The sequence below is a fragment of the Bombus vosnesenskii genome, unplaced genomic scaffold (assembly GCF_011952255.1).
Source record: "Bombus vosnesenskii isolate JDL3184/JDL3185 unplaced genomic scaffold, Bvos_JDL3184-5_v1.1 scf7180000013289, whole genome shotgun sequence".
Classification (NCBI taxonomy): domain Eukaryota; kingdom Metazoa; phylum Arthropoda; class Insecta; order Hymenoptera; family Apidae; genus Bombus; species Bombus vosnesenskii.
Window position 1 is genome coordinate 2,110,478 of NW_022882942.1, and position 13,273 is coordinate 2,123,750.

Here is a 13,273-nt window from a genome sequence, read left to right on the forward strand (position 1 = left end):
TGAACGATGGTCACCGTAAAAAGAAGGTGAAATTAAATGGCGGATCGCGTTCCACGAGTCCTACGAACGATCCTATCCACCTTTTGCATTTATAACGTTGTAAAAACTTTTTATCCGCCTCCTCATCACGGACTAATTAATGCACTATAAAACGCTAACGCCTCGACGTCCGCTGATTTATCCGCCTCCCTTTCCACTATACGATTGTACACCGGTCTCCGGGTTTCGTAGCCCGCTCCTCTGCTCCTCCATTCACTCGTCGTCATCCAGTTATTAGCCTGAATGATAACAGGAAGTTGAGGAGATGCGAACCTAAAAGTAAGGCTTTTTAATTATTATTCGCTGGATGTAAGCTTTTTAGACTCAAATTTTTACAAGATTATACGACCGGATTAAAATAATTTAATTAGAGGTAGATGGATTATTTTAGTTTCTTTCGGGCTATTTAAATTGTTAAACTTACGGCATTTTAGAGGCGAAGAATAGATTGATTCGTTCAATGGTATAAGATTAATTCTCTAAATGATCGTTTTTGATCCGAGTAGTTGTATTTATACTGATATTTATTATTTAGTTGTAGCATTTGCAGTCCCTTCTTATCCTTTCCATTTCCTTATTCTTACCTGAAATACAAATTTTTCTACATTTCTACACAATGATCTATTTTTTATGTATGTATGTCATTGAAACAACCGATAAAAAGATAAGAAGAACGATAATACGCATATTGGTAAAAAAAAACTATTCGTAAAATTCCACTCTGTCAAATAGATCCAGTCTATCATGTTGGTCATACATTGGTTGCCAAGTAACCATTTGATGCATACAAAGTTCAGCAAGGTTGTGAGAAAGACAGTGTAACCAGTGGTATTTTTTATTTGTGATTAACAATGGCAGACGATGTAAAACCTGAAACGATTAAAAACACTCAAGATTTACTCGGCAAATACTTCAAAAAGCCACCTCTCACCGAAAAATTACTAAGGAAACCACCGTTTCGATTTCTTCACGATATCGTCTCAGCAGTAACGTATCTTTTGCTCGTGTTTCTGGCTGTAAATACAACATGAATATAATCAATGCTTTTATAACTAATAAATGAATGGTATATCATAGGTCATAAACGAAACTGGTTTTCTGGACGGTTTGTATACAGAGGAGGAACTAAATTCGGAAAATATAAAAAACAAAGAGGCGAAACTTGCCTATTTAACGAAACTGATCGACGTCGTGAGTAAGTTATAATTTTCCTTGTATCATAAAATGTATAACGTTCTTCGACGTATTCAAATACTAGTACTAGGCAATAATTTCAGAACTGATTACCGGCGCTAATTTAACTGTACGAGCCAGCAAGATAATCTCAGGCCAGGAACCAGCTAAAACAAATGAATTATTGCAAGCAATTGGAAAAGCTTTAGACAAGAAGGTAACGATTCTACGGCCGTAAGAAGCACAAATGGCTATGCGATTACTTACAAATATAAAAAAACCAATGACACGGTAAAGTTGAAAATGTTTTACGAATTAAACAGATAAGCAGCGTGGAAGCCGTCGAACGGTACAAGAAGAATTTAGGAAAAGGCAAATCTAGTTCGAGAAGTAAGCTGTCTGTAGCGAAAGACGAAAGAAAATCATCGTCGAAAGAAACGTCCCAAAAAAGGGCTTCAACGTCGAAAGAAAAATCTGTAGAACGAAAAAAAAAAGCTGTTAACGAAGATAATTCAACGATACGTGAAGCAACGCGTAAAAATGAAAATCAAGATTCTCAAAAAAATGTCGAAGCTGCGGAAGTACCACGTGTCGAGGTAATTTAATATATCTTACGCTTAGATTATGAACATGAAAAAGCGTGACTGAAATTACACGTTTTAGCCAGCCCAAGAAAAAATTCCTGCATCCGCGCATAGAAAAAGCTCTTCGTCTGCTAAACTCAAACAGAATAGACCCTCCACGCCTTTGTCTGAAACTCTGCAGGCGGATAAGCGAATCGACGAAAACAAAAAACAAAAAGAATCCGAGAACAAGTCGAAACATATGACAAATGCTGAAAATAACGAATTACAAAATCAAATACTCGATACGTCGAACTCTATTAATTTAGAATCGAAATCTGCGCCAAACACCAGAGATAATAAGATAGATGAAAATATAGACAAGGTGGAGTACAAGGAAAATGATATAGTAAATAACGAAGCTTCTTTACAAAGCGTAGAAAAATCTGGTCAGTCGATATCAGAGACACAAATGTTTCAATCAGAAAATAACGATGCCAGGTATCGCGTTCGCGTCAAACTGTATCTTATGAAAAATTAATATTTGTAATATTTAACGATAACTTGATAAAATACTTTCACAGTATTCCACGATCAAATTCTAGACCAAGAACTTCCTTACGTCCACCTACTGCGAGACCGATTAGTGCCAGACCTGCAGCACCTAGAATACGAGGCAAAGCAGAGTTAATAGTTAACGAAGAAATACTGTTAGAACACATTTTAATACGCTGTATGTAAAAGATCTTATAGAGAATATAAACTATTACTGCTTCATTTTCCAGAACGCCTATGGGAAACATTAGTGTCATTGTGGAGAATTCTGATCTTAAGGATGACGATGATGACGCTGAAGACATGGTAGTTATGGAAACTAGAGTAACTAGTAGCGATTCCTTAGAAAACAGTGGCAACTATAAAGTCGATGGTCAATTAACGCAAGAACATGGACACCTTGTTGCACAAATATTAGAAACACAAAAGGAATTGGTTAATAATGATAATGTGGACGTGATACCTAAAAAAACAAATATTGTAAGTACAATTCACCATTATCGTAAAATATTATTTTTACCACATTATACTATTTCAATGTAACATGAAACATAATATTTGTTATTAGACATGGGATACAAATTCAAAACGCGACGCTGTAGCAAAAGAAATTGATAAACTACGAAACACGATACAAACGTTAACACGCGCGACAAATCCACTTGGGAAGTTATTGGATTATTTTCAGGTAACTTATTGATTTATTATATTTTATAGTATTACACGTGTAATTTACGTTACTCTTAACAGGAGGATATAGAAGTCATGCAAAAAGAATTATTAGAATGGAAAAACCAATATCAACGAGTAAATGAACAACTGAAAATAGAAAAAATGTAAGAATATACGTATTAAGTTTTGCATCGTTTAAAATCGCTTATTTTAATCATGTATATGATTCTTTTCTTCAGGAAAACGCAAGAATTAATAGAACCTATGAAAGAAACATTAAAAGAAATTGATCGTAATGTGAAAGTACAATTGGATAAAATATGTCAAGCAAAATCGCAGATTACGAAAAATGATCAAAGGATACAAACATTATTAAATGGTCGTGTGTAAATTTCATTTCACCGTAATCTATAAAACGATAATATTTTCTCATTATCTTTAATACAAATAACATAAGTGTACAATCTCCTCTAAGTTTCTAGTCAAATATTGTACATATGTACGTAGAACACTAAACAATGTAACACGAAATGTAATATAGTACAAGTAATTAAGAAATAATTCTAATAATCTCCGTTCCTTTATTCAAACTTATTCGAACAGGAATACTTATACAAAATATATATGTATAACTTAATATCGTTACATTACTTAAAAATATTTTTATACCTGAATATCACTATGCATTTATTTCTACATTTCATATTTATCTTGTAGCGCTGAAATTTCATCTTCAGACACATTTTCCACCGTTTTGCAATATTCAAACAATATTTTCAAGTCTAAAAATTGAAGAAAAATATTATTAACGCTTTATATTATTTTAAATTTTGTACAATAACGCTTACTTTCTTTGTCACTGTTACTAGTAAACATGATGAGTGCTCTAAATCGCTTAACTCGACTGAGATCTTTCAAGTAGTAGAATATCTGATTTTTCCTTCCTACGAATTCCGTTCCCAAAACTTCTATTATTTGGCTAAAGATATCCGATTCCATTGAATCTTGAAATATTTTAGGTAAACTACCCTCTGATAATTGCTGCAATTTGACTTACTAATTAGATTAAAATGCATACTTTGTATATGAAAAAATTAGAACTTTTACACATTGTTCTTACCTTCAAATACTTATATCTAAATTCTGGTAAATTATTTCTTTTCCAATTCATTAAAAACTGTACAGCTGTTTTGGGAATCGGAGGTATAATATTACTAATATCCTCCAGAGGTTCAGAAACTTTAACATAAGTATTATCTTTCGCAACATTATCTTTCTGCGACATATCCACTTTCTGCATCATATCCACTTTCTGCACGGGATCTTTATGAGGTTCTTTTGTTTGTACAGGATCATCTTTGTTGTTATATGCCGTTTTGCCATTAGTATACCTATACTGATCGATACCAAATTCCACTTCTTGGATAGGTATTTTCGTCAATGATTTCTGTAATCGACAAAAACTTCAGATATTTTCGAGCATGGATGTTAATGTTGTAATTTTACCTTCGAACGTAAATGAGGAGGCTTCTCTATTGGTTCTATTACAATGACTTCATCTTTCTCTGGTAACCAATCTGGAATACGTGGATCCCTTTTCACATTAGTATCAATCACATTATCTTTTTCATTCTCTGTACTATCTTTAACATTTACAACACTTTTATTATCTTTACTCTTCTCCATATTTTTAGTGTTTATTATATTCTTGGTTTTTGTTGTTTGTACGTTTGATGCGGTATCGTTCCACCACGTTTTCTCAGAAATCTTTTTTTCAATCGTAGTCTTTTTAATATCTTTTTTTTCAATTGTTGACATTTTTGTACCTTCCTTCGCTATAGTACTTGTCTGTACAAAATAGCATCGCTAAATAGTATGTTAACTAAATAATACAATTTGTTTCTTAGTTATTAATTACCTCTGAACATTTAATCTTGCTTTCGATTTGATTTAGCAACAATTTAGCTTCCTTATTAGAAGGTTCTAATTTCAAAACTTTTTCTAAATCATGTTTAGCTTCTTTATATTGTTTTAGATTCATTCTAGCTGTTGCTCTTCTGTGATAAGCTTTTACATAACTCTCATCTAATTGAACTGCAGTTGAACAGTCAGATTCAGCTGAATAAAAACTACAAAAAAGTGTAATATTTTAGTATCATCTGATAATTTTTAATTGAATATGCAGATATAATCAAAAGACATATATACTTGTCTAGTTTTAACTGACAGAGTGCACGATTTGCGTAAAATACCGCATCATATGGAAATAGTTTTATAGCCTCTGTATAACAGCCAATTGCTTCAGACCATTTTTGTTGTTGCACCAAAATATTGCCATCGCTTTTATGTTTTGTTGCTTTTTGATGTGCTTTCTCTAATTCTTCTTTAGACATATGTTCATCTTCGGAATCATCTGATTGCTCATTATTATCTATTTTTCTGCATTCTTTATCCTTTGAAACGATATTACAAGTAATCAGAATTTTCCTAAGTTTTATAGAGTTTTACAGAAAAAGATGTTTAATTCAATATTCACAATACATATTCACAGTAATAAACTTACTACATCAAATTTCTCCCAAGCAGAATAATCGTGTGATTTAATCCTCTTTGACTTATTATCACCTTGATCTTTCTTTGTGGACGAATTTTTGGTTTTATTTTTATGTTTACTTCTAATCGGTGGTAAAGTAATCTACAAAAATCATCCCTATAAGTTTATACATTTCTATGAATATGATCACAACTTGTACCTGACCACTTTTTTCTTTCCGTAATTGCTCATCTTTAGATCTCATTTGTTCCTCCCAATTTTTCATATCAAGAAATTCTTTCTGTAAATCTTCTGCATTATCCTTCACCTGCTTTTGCATCAAGATCGATTTATCCATTTCGTACAACTGTGTTTAATACAATAATTGTAAGAAAAGATACAACGTCAATTGCAAATTTAGGTTATGTTCTGCTCCTTCTAAAAAAACGAAAAGATATAAATTATGATTCCACTATTTAGCTATTAATTTATTAAAATATTTGATTATTTAAAACAAAATTTTGACTGAGTTCATACATCACTATTACTGTTAAAAACGTACGTATTATAAAATAAACGTTAAAACGTTTATGCAATTCATTACATTAAAATTATTACACTTTGTCACACGTAGGAAAGTTTCGCAATGAATTTCTATATATCAAAGTACTTTTTGCTTTAACGATTTGCATTGAAATTCTTAATCTTTCAAACAACAAACCCTTAATTCTAGCTGCGAAGCACTTATCAGGGACACAACTTTCAACAAATTTCGAAATGTGTTTTTCAACACTAGCGCTCCGCATCTGGCAATCTTTGAAGTTAATATGGATAGGAAAGTGCGAAGCGAATTTTCTAAGGTTAAGTTAACCATAAAATTAAATGTCAGTTAATCATAATTGATTATAAGAAAACAATGATCGTGTAATATACCCATTTAATAATAAAAAGCACTAAAATGAATGTATTTATAAAGAATGTCTTTTATTACAAAATACGAGAAGCATGCTATCAATTTATACATACCGAGACAAAGTTAAAGAAACAAGCACAGTGGTTGAAACCTACAGGATATAAAACAGATATTCAAATCTACAATCCCATAACAAAATGTGAAGTGCCGTTAATTTTAAAAAATAAAGCTGTTCTAACTTGGTATCTTTGTGGACCTACTGTATATGATTCGGCACACATAGGACATGCAGTGTAAGGTCTATCTTTTCTTTTTAATTCCATATAAGATAATAATAAATTCTTCGGAAAGGGTCTTTTATTTGATTGTTAAAATTAACATAAGAACAAAATATAATATTGTCTTAAGGTTTGCAATAATTTAGTTATTAAATAATGAAAATGTGAAAGAACATTTTAAACTTTCATTCATAGGACTTACGTGTATTCGGATATTATCAGGAGAATATTATCAGACCACTTCAATATAAATGTTGTAATGGCCATGTGCGTAACAGACATAGATGATAAAATAATAGCACGCTCAAAAGACTTAAAACAAAATTATAAGGATCTAACAAAACATTATGAAAACGAATTTATCGAAGATATGAAAATGTTAAATGTTGCAAGGCCTCATCTGTATTGTAGGGTAACTGATTATATACCACAAATTATTCAGTTTGTGAAGAGAATTCTAGACAAAGGCAATGCTTACACTTCGAAAGATGGTAAAATATAAAATGTAACAATTTAGCTATTATTTTTATTATATACTTTAATTATCGTAAATGATAATTATTCTTCCTATAGGATCTGTTTATTTTGATACGCATAAATACGGAATGTATGGCAAGCTATCAACTCCAATATCAAATAGTTTTCATCCTGATAAAAAATCTCCATTAGATTTTTGTCTTTGGAAAACAGCTAAGGAAGGTGAACCATTTTGGGAGTCTCCATGGGCTCCTGGAAGGCCAGGGTGGCACATTGAATGTAGCACTATTGCAAGGTAGAGAGCCATATTAGAATCTTTCTGTTTTGTTGTATCATAATGCTTATTAAAGCTAATATATATAAAATTTATATTTCAATTAGCACAATTTTTGGAAATTCCATAGACTTTCACAGCGGTGGGATAGATCTAATGTTTCCACATCATGAGAATGAGGAAGCACAATCGTGTTGTTATCACGAAGTAGAACAGTGGGTAAATTATTGGGTATATTATGGACATTTGTCCTTGAAACGCGAAAAAATGTCAAAAAGCCTTAAAAACACCATCAGTATAAGAGAATTCCTTGAAAAATATACAGCAAATCAGTTTAGAATCCTTTGTCTACTTTCGAATTATAAAAATGGTATAGTTTGCAATAATTTATTTCTATATATGATTAAATTATTTTATATTAAATGTAAATTTCATTAACTATATTTTTAATATTCATTTTTTAGAACTTCAATTTTCCTACGATGTAATGGATAATGCGATAGCTGTGTTACATAAAATTGAACATTTTATTAGCGACTGTCATAATTATATCGTTGGAAATTGGGATACTGGCAATGTAGATGAATCTACGTTATTCCGCGTTAGTTATCTCGCTGTATTTTATTATTTTACATAAAAACATATATATATTCATTATTGAATTAATATTTCAGTGTTTGGAAGAAACGAAAAACAGTGTTAATACTGCATTAGCAAATGATTTTAACACTGCAAAAGCCATGAAGTCACTTATAAATTTAATTAATGTAGTCAATAAAATGTTACATGATCCTCAGGTAAATATATATTTAGTAGCTAATATTGATTTACTCGGATATTCTCAACAATGAACTTAGAATGTACTGTTGTATTAAATTTAGGGTAGTACAAACACTTCTAGTACCTGTATACCTGCTGTAGCTGCAGTATTAAATTATACATCAGAAATACTTTTCAAATTCGGAATTTCAAATCCTAATGCAGTAAATGATTCTAGAATGGACAGTGTCGTCGAATGTTTGATAAAATTTAGAGGTGCTGTACGTAACAAAATTTTAGGGCAAGATGTGAAAGATAAAACTTTACTTACGGCGTGCGATAAAGTACGATCGGAACTTTCCACTTACGGTATAATAATTAAGGTACAACATTATATATATATATATATATTTCAGTAATTTAATTTTTAAATTATGTATTTTATATTCTAGTTCTGTCTTTCTAGGATTCCAAAACTGAAACTAGTTGGAGTATCAAGAAATATTAAATAAAAATCAGCAAAAATCTTTAATGTTAATTTACTATTTTTTTAATAAAAAAGAAAATACTTGTTTTTACATTTATTTCCTTGCTGATTTTAGATAAATAGTTAACTATTAATCAGCTGAATCACTATTAGTTTTTAATTTTTTTAAATTATCATTATCACTATTTTCAATATTTTTCCTTTTCGACCCAGCTTTCTTCTCTGCCATTGTCTTTTTTAATCCTTTCATTTTTCTCGTCTGTATACTATTAATATTTTGCGCTCCAACATGCACACGACCAAAGGTTGTTCCAAGTTTGTCCACAGATATATTCTTCTTCTTTTTAACCTGTGATCGTATATTAAATGATTAAATGAACGAAAGTAAATACTAAATCATTATTTTTCCTGTCAATCATTATTTCCAAAATGAAATATATTACCTTCAGCTCTTTTGGCTTTTTACAAGCTTGCTTAAACAAATCTTCAGAAGCAAGTTTCGTACGTCTACAAATTAAATCTGCTCTTGGACCAATTTCTTCTAATTCAATTCTTGGTATTCTACAATCAGACTTTTTTAAAAGTATCCTAAAACATAATTTTATTAAATAAATTACATTTGAAAGAGCTGTATATAATGGTACACAATAATATCAAGAAAGAAAGAGATGTACCTGTAACTGCGTACTAGTATTTTATTGTCAATAGCAGTGAAACTTAGAACATGTTCGAGACCTTGAAGTCTAATCTTTTCAACTGGCTCCCTTTGAAACATATCCACAAACAAATTTTTAATTCTATTTAACTCATAGTTATTTTCAAAGAGCTCTCCATTAAAAACTAATAAGGGTTTTATTCCCTCTGCAATTTTGGGAACTTTAAAACTTTTCAGTCCTTTATAATTTTCTATGCCAAATTCTGCCATATCTAATAATGTTTGTTCATACATTCTTCCCATTACTAAATTGTGGGGACGTTTTTTATTATGCAAAGCGATCATAAAAAGCGGTGCATTATATTTTACAGAAAATTTTTCGACAGGTGTTATATCCTCAAATGGTAGTATATCATTTTTCTTTTGCATTATCTGTGCATCTGGCTTTTTTAAATCGTACTACAACCAAATATTCATCGTGTCATTCAGGTAAGACACTTTATCATTACCATTTTATATAGTTCAACTTACCAAATCTTTCATAAAATCTACTACTATCTGTGAAGTGTTTTTACCCTTGAAACACAGAGTTTGTTTAGCATCCTCTATTAATTTCGGTTCTTTTTTCAAAATAGCTCGTTTACCCTTATGGGTAGTCGGCTTTCTGCAATAAAAGTTGCATTCACATTTCTAATGTAACAATGACATATACAAAACAGACAGATAAGATGTAAAAATACTTTTTTTTTCTTTTTAATAAAAGCTTTACTTTCAGCAGATATCTGATAAAAATCGATAAAAATTATAGAAGTTTTAATATGCATAAAAACTAAAAAATGAATTGTAAACATACGTATATAACCTATGCATTTTAATCATAACCAAAATACCTTATTTTACATAAAAATACCTACACTACTCTTTGCATCACGGTCATGGTGATAATTAACTTTAAAAACTGTACTTCCTTAAAATTATAGAAACATCGAATGAATATTTATTATGTAAAACATATCACAGAACATAACACACGTGTTCTTGCACAAAATCAAATTACACTCGATGAAAATGGGAATTAAATGGGCATGTTTACAATATGGCAGTTGTTAGTCCATAACCTATAACCGCGGTCGTGTACACAAGTCCTGAAACTCCCGTAATAGGAGTACGACACGATCATGTGACGACTGATGTTTTTCCAATCCACCAACAGCAGCGTTGCTGCAGAGTAGTTAAAACAATAGGAGACACAAGGCCATAATGTTGTGTCCCCTAAAGCGAAATTTAATTATAAATAGAATTGTTTATGAAGAAATAATGTATACCTATTTACAAAGTATTATTCAAATTATAAAAAAGTTAATTTGTTTACTTCCACTATGTATTACCTTGTTGAAATTGTTGTAACTACTCAATATCATGTGTGCGGTAAACAATACAAAAAATCTTCTAACCTCAAATCAGGAACTACCTTTAACACAGGAGTTTCCACACCTGTGTATACAACTGTGATTATACGACTTATTAATATAAAGTTTTTAACTTTATTGACTAGTATTTTGTACTGCTTTTTTTATTTTGATTAGTCTTCTGTTGTTCTCTTTCCTTCATTAATCTCTTATACTCTGCTTGTTTCTCCATTTGTTTTCGTTTCCGTTCCATTCGTAAAAGTTCTTCTTCAGATGCTAAAAATTATTTACATTTCATTTAAAATTAGCCTGTAAGCAGATAAATCTTCAACTAATTTACCTGATTTTGAATCTCCTATTTCAATATTATTTTGCTCTTTCTGATTACCCGGAACACCGGGCTGTACATGACTTTTCATCTCGCTTGAAGTTTTGATACACTGCTCCGGTTGTGCAACAGAATTTGCTACCATTTGTCCTACAGACACTTGCTCCTTCGCAACATTTGGGCATTTTGATTTTAATACATTCTCTAAAAAAATATATAATACAACCAAATATTTTAATATAGCTCAGTTCATAAAAAATAAAAAGTTCAAAAAACTGTAAAAACCTGTTTTTTGTTTTTCTTTATCACTTTTACTTATAAACGGAGTCGATTGAGCACATGGTTCCGGCATTTTAATTTCTGAAGTTCTGTTTTCTGTTCCGTTAAATAAACTATCAGCAACCATATGTGAATTTGATAACTTTTTTGATAGATTTTGTATCTCAGTATTTATCTCTTTACCAAAACATGACAATACCCTTTTAAAGGCATCTGTAAGAGAACCCTGAATAAAATAATAAAAAGAAGCCTACTTCTATAATATACATAAATATAAGGTATTCAAATTTTAAACATACAATTCTTGCACGATGTATTGTTAAACCTTTCATAGCTCCTTCTGTGTAACAATACCCCATGTCCTCATGAGATGTTCCATCTTTTAATTGGACCTTGAGAAGTGTCACACATCCACAAACATATTTACCCATGAAAGTTTCAATAAAATCTAAAATATATTTAAGTAATAAAGTTTACATACAGTACATAAAGTTTATATACAAAGAGATTAATAAGACAAACGAATGATTAATAAAATCCATAAAATATACACCTATTGTTTGGCTAGTAATATTATGACTCCATTTTCCTTCGCCAAATATTTGATTTGCTAACAATATCAAATCATTATTAAGAGCTAGTGCTTTCACTAAATCTAATTGTTGTGGTAATGTATTTGTCATATTCTGTTTTGAATTTGTAGATGGCTAAAACAAATTATCTTTCTTTTGTAATCTATATTTTTCGCATTGAATTCGTATAACTAAATCTTCTCAAGGCACTGTGATTCATACTTACGATTTTTATACAAGACGGATAATTAATCGCGTTAATCATGGATAATAATATATCTAAACGGTCAAACGAATTTAAAATTTTGCAATATATGATACCGTTACGCTAACGCTTGAACTTGCTGTTAGTATAATTGCGTGAAGTTGGCTTCAATGATCGTATCTAGAAACATTCAGCATAAAACAAGAACGAAATTTAAACTGACAGATTATACGCGCGAATGGAAAATTATACATTATCTGATTATTCGCCAAAGGTGTGGCTAGATAAGAGAGGTAAATGGTTCGGGAGACAGAGACATGACATGTAAACTGGCTTTAAATTATTCATTACTGTACCAAATTAATAGTTTGAATTTCTTAACACGATCTCTTGATATCTTACTCTCGGCAACTTTTCGCGAAAACTTTACCAAGACTTGGGCTGTAACTTTAAATTATTTATTGCATGCCGCATAAACTAACAGTCCGAATTTCTCGATATAACTTCTCAACACCTTATCTTCGGCGGTTCGTGTAAACTTTCTTAGAAATTTTGCCGTCTCTCTTCTGCGTTATCTTCTTCTCGATCGCCACGCACGTAGGCACCCTGACAATAATTTTGTAATTTTAATCGTTGTTCATTTCAGAAATAGCGACGAAGAATTCACATAAAGTACTGTGCAATACGTAATTATCTCTATATATGTATGTCTGGCGTTTATTTTATATTCGATACAATAATTTCTAAATCATGAAAGAAATCACTCAGTGCTGTATATTTCGAGATTACATGTACATAAAAACGAGGCACATTTTAGTCGTCGTAGGTATATGATAACAATAACGATAGTGTGATTTATTTTATATATTTATTTATACAATAATCATTATAATAAATTATATATATAATATATATTTATATTATGCGTGTGTAGTGATAATATATATTGCATAGAAATAATGTTTGACACGATTTTGGCGAATAGGTTGGCTAAATTATGCCTTGTGACTCACACAATTAATTGCAACTGATACTCACCACACTCTTGCTATCTTTTGATTAAAATCACCATCGAGCCTCTATATTTTAATTTTGGACTTTG

The 13,273-nt window shown here is 30.8% G+C and overlaps 4 protein-coding genes across 11 annotated transcripts; 2 read left to right on the forward strand and 2 right to left on the reverse strand.

The window, feature by feature from the left end:
- Window positions 1-852: 852 nt before the first annotated feature.
- Window positions 853-3,512, forward strand: LOC117232609 (TRAF3-interacting protein 1). Its single transcript, XM_033492081.1, has 10 exons — window positions 853-1,025; window positions 1,117-1,234; window positions 1,317-1,429; window positions 1,536-1,808; window positions 1,876-2,276; window positions 2,360-2,485; window positions 2,561-2,810; window positions 2,899-3,018; window positions 3,081-3,166; window positions 3,242-3,512. The coding sequence occupies exons 1-10, from the start codon at window positions 891-893 to the stop codon at window positions 3,390-3,392; spliced, it is 1,773 nt and encodes a 590-aa protein (XP_033347972.1). The 5' UTR covers window positions 853-890; the 3' UTR covers window positions 3,393-3,512.
- A 40-nt stretch (window positions 3,513-3,552) lies between these two features.
- LOC117232610 (RNA polymerase II-associated protein 3) lies at window positions 3,553-6,696 on the reverse strand. 4 transcript variants are annotated; one of them, XM_033492084.1, is made up of 9 exons: window positions 6,562-6,696; window positions 5,756-5,973; window positions 5,566-5,697; window positions 5,211-5,455; window positions 4,921-5,131; window positions 4,509-4,850; window positions 4,123-4,449; window positions 3,851-4,043; window positions 3,553-3,784 (listed from the first exon to the last, which is right to left on the reverse strand). In XM_033492084.1, the coding sequence occupies exons 2-9, from the start codon at window positions 5,891-5,893 to the stop codon at window positions 3,696-3,698; spliced, it is 1,677 nt and encodes a 558-aa protein (XP_033347975.1). In that variant the 5' UTR covers window positions 5,894-5,973; window positions 6,562-6,696; the 3' UTR covers window positions 3,553-3,695. The 4 variants fall into 4 exon arrangements, with proteins under 4 accessions (XP_033347975.1, XP_033347976.1, XP_033347974.1 ...); XM_033492085.1 differs by lacking the exon at window positions 6,562-6,696 and adding an exon at window positions 6,257-6,319; XM_033492083.1 differs by lacking the exon at window positions 6,562-6,696 and adding an exon at window positions 6,156-6,303.
- LOC117232611 (probable cysteine--tRNA ligase, mitochondrial) lies at window positions 6,362-8,866 on the forward strand. 3 transcript variants are annotated; one of them, XM_033492086.1, is made up of 8 exons: window positions 6,362-6,741; window positions 6,922-7,217; window positions 7,300-7,498; window positions 7,585-7,847; window positions 7,942-8,078; window positions 8,152-8,274; window positions 8,359-8,619; window positions 8,689-8,866. In XM_033492086.1, exons 1-8 carry the CDS (start codon window positions 6,494-6,496, stop codon window positions 8,746-8,748), a joined length of 1,587 nt encoding a protein of 528 aa, XP_033347977.1. In that variant the 5' UTR covers window positions 6,362-6,493; the 3' UTR covers window positions 8,749-8,866. The 3 variants fall into 3 exon arrangements, with proteins under 3 accessions (XP_033347977.1, XP_033347978.1, XP_033347979.1); XM_033492087.1 differs by having other exon boundaries at window positions 6,494-6,741; window positions 8,703-8,866; XM_033492088.1 differs by having other exon boundaries at window positions 6,609-6,746.
- Window positions 8,772-12,743, reverse strand: LOC117232612 (ribosome production factor 2 homolog). 3 transcript variants are annotated; one of them, XR_004493152.1, is made up of 7 exons: window positions 12,193-12,743; window positions 11,948-12,101; window positions 11,694-11,842; window positions 11,401-11,620; window positions 11,128-11,319; window positions 10,850-11,063; window positions 9,956-10,042 (listed from the first exon to the last, which is right to left on the reverse strand). XR_004493152.1 is itself a non-coding variant. In XM_033492091.1 (5 exons), the coding sequence occupies exons 2-5, from the start codon at window positions 9,919-9,921 to the stop codon at window positions 8,854-8,856; spliced, it is 816 nt and encodes a 271-aa protein (XP_033347982.1). In that variant the 5' UTR covers window positions 9,922-10,042; window positions 10,850-10,987; the 3' UTR covers window positions 8,772-8,853. The 3 variants fall into 3 exon arrangements, 2 of the variants coding, with proteins under 2 accessions (XP_033347982.1, XP_033347981.1); XM_033492091.1 differs by lacking the exons at window positions 11,128-11,319; window positions 11,401-11,620; window positions 11,694-11,842; window positions 11,948-12,101; window positions 12,193-12,743 and adding exons at window positions 8,772-9,072; window positions 9,167-9,311; window positions 9,398-9,837 and having other exon boundaries at window positions 9,910-10,042; window positions 10,850-10,987; XM_033492090.1 differs by lacking the exons at window positions 10,850-11,063; window positions 11,128-11,319; window positions 11,401-11,620; ... (1 more) ...; window positions 11,948-12,101; window positions 12,193-12,743 and adding exons at window positions 8,772-9,072; window positions 9,167-9,311; window positions 9,398-9,837; window positions 10,293-10,832 and having other exon boundaries at window positions 9,910-10,042.
- Between the last annotated feature and the right edge of the window lie 530 nt (window positions 12,744-13,273).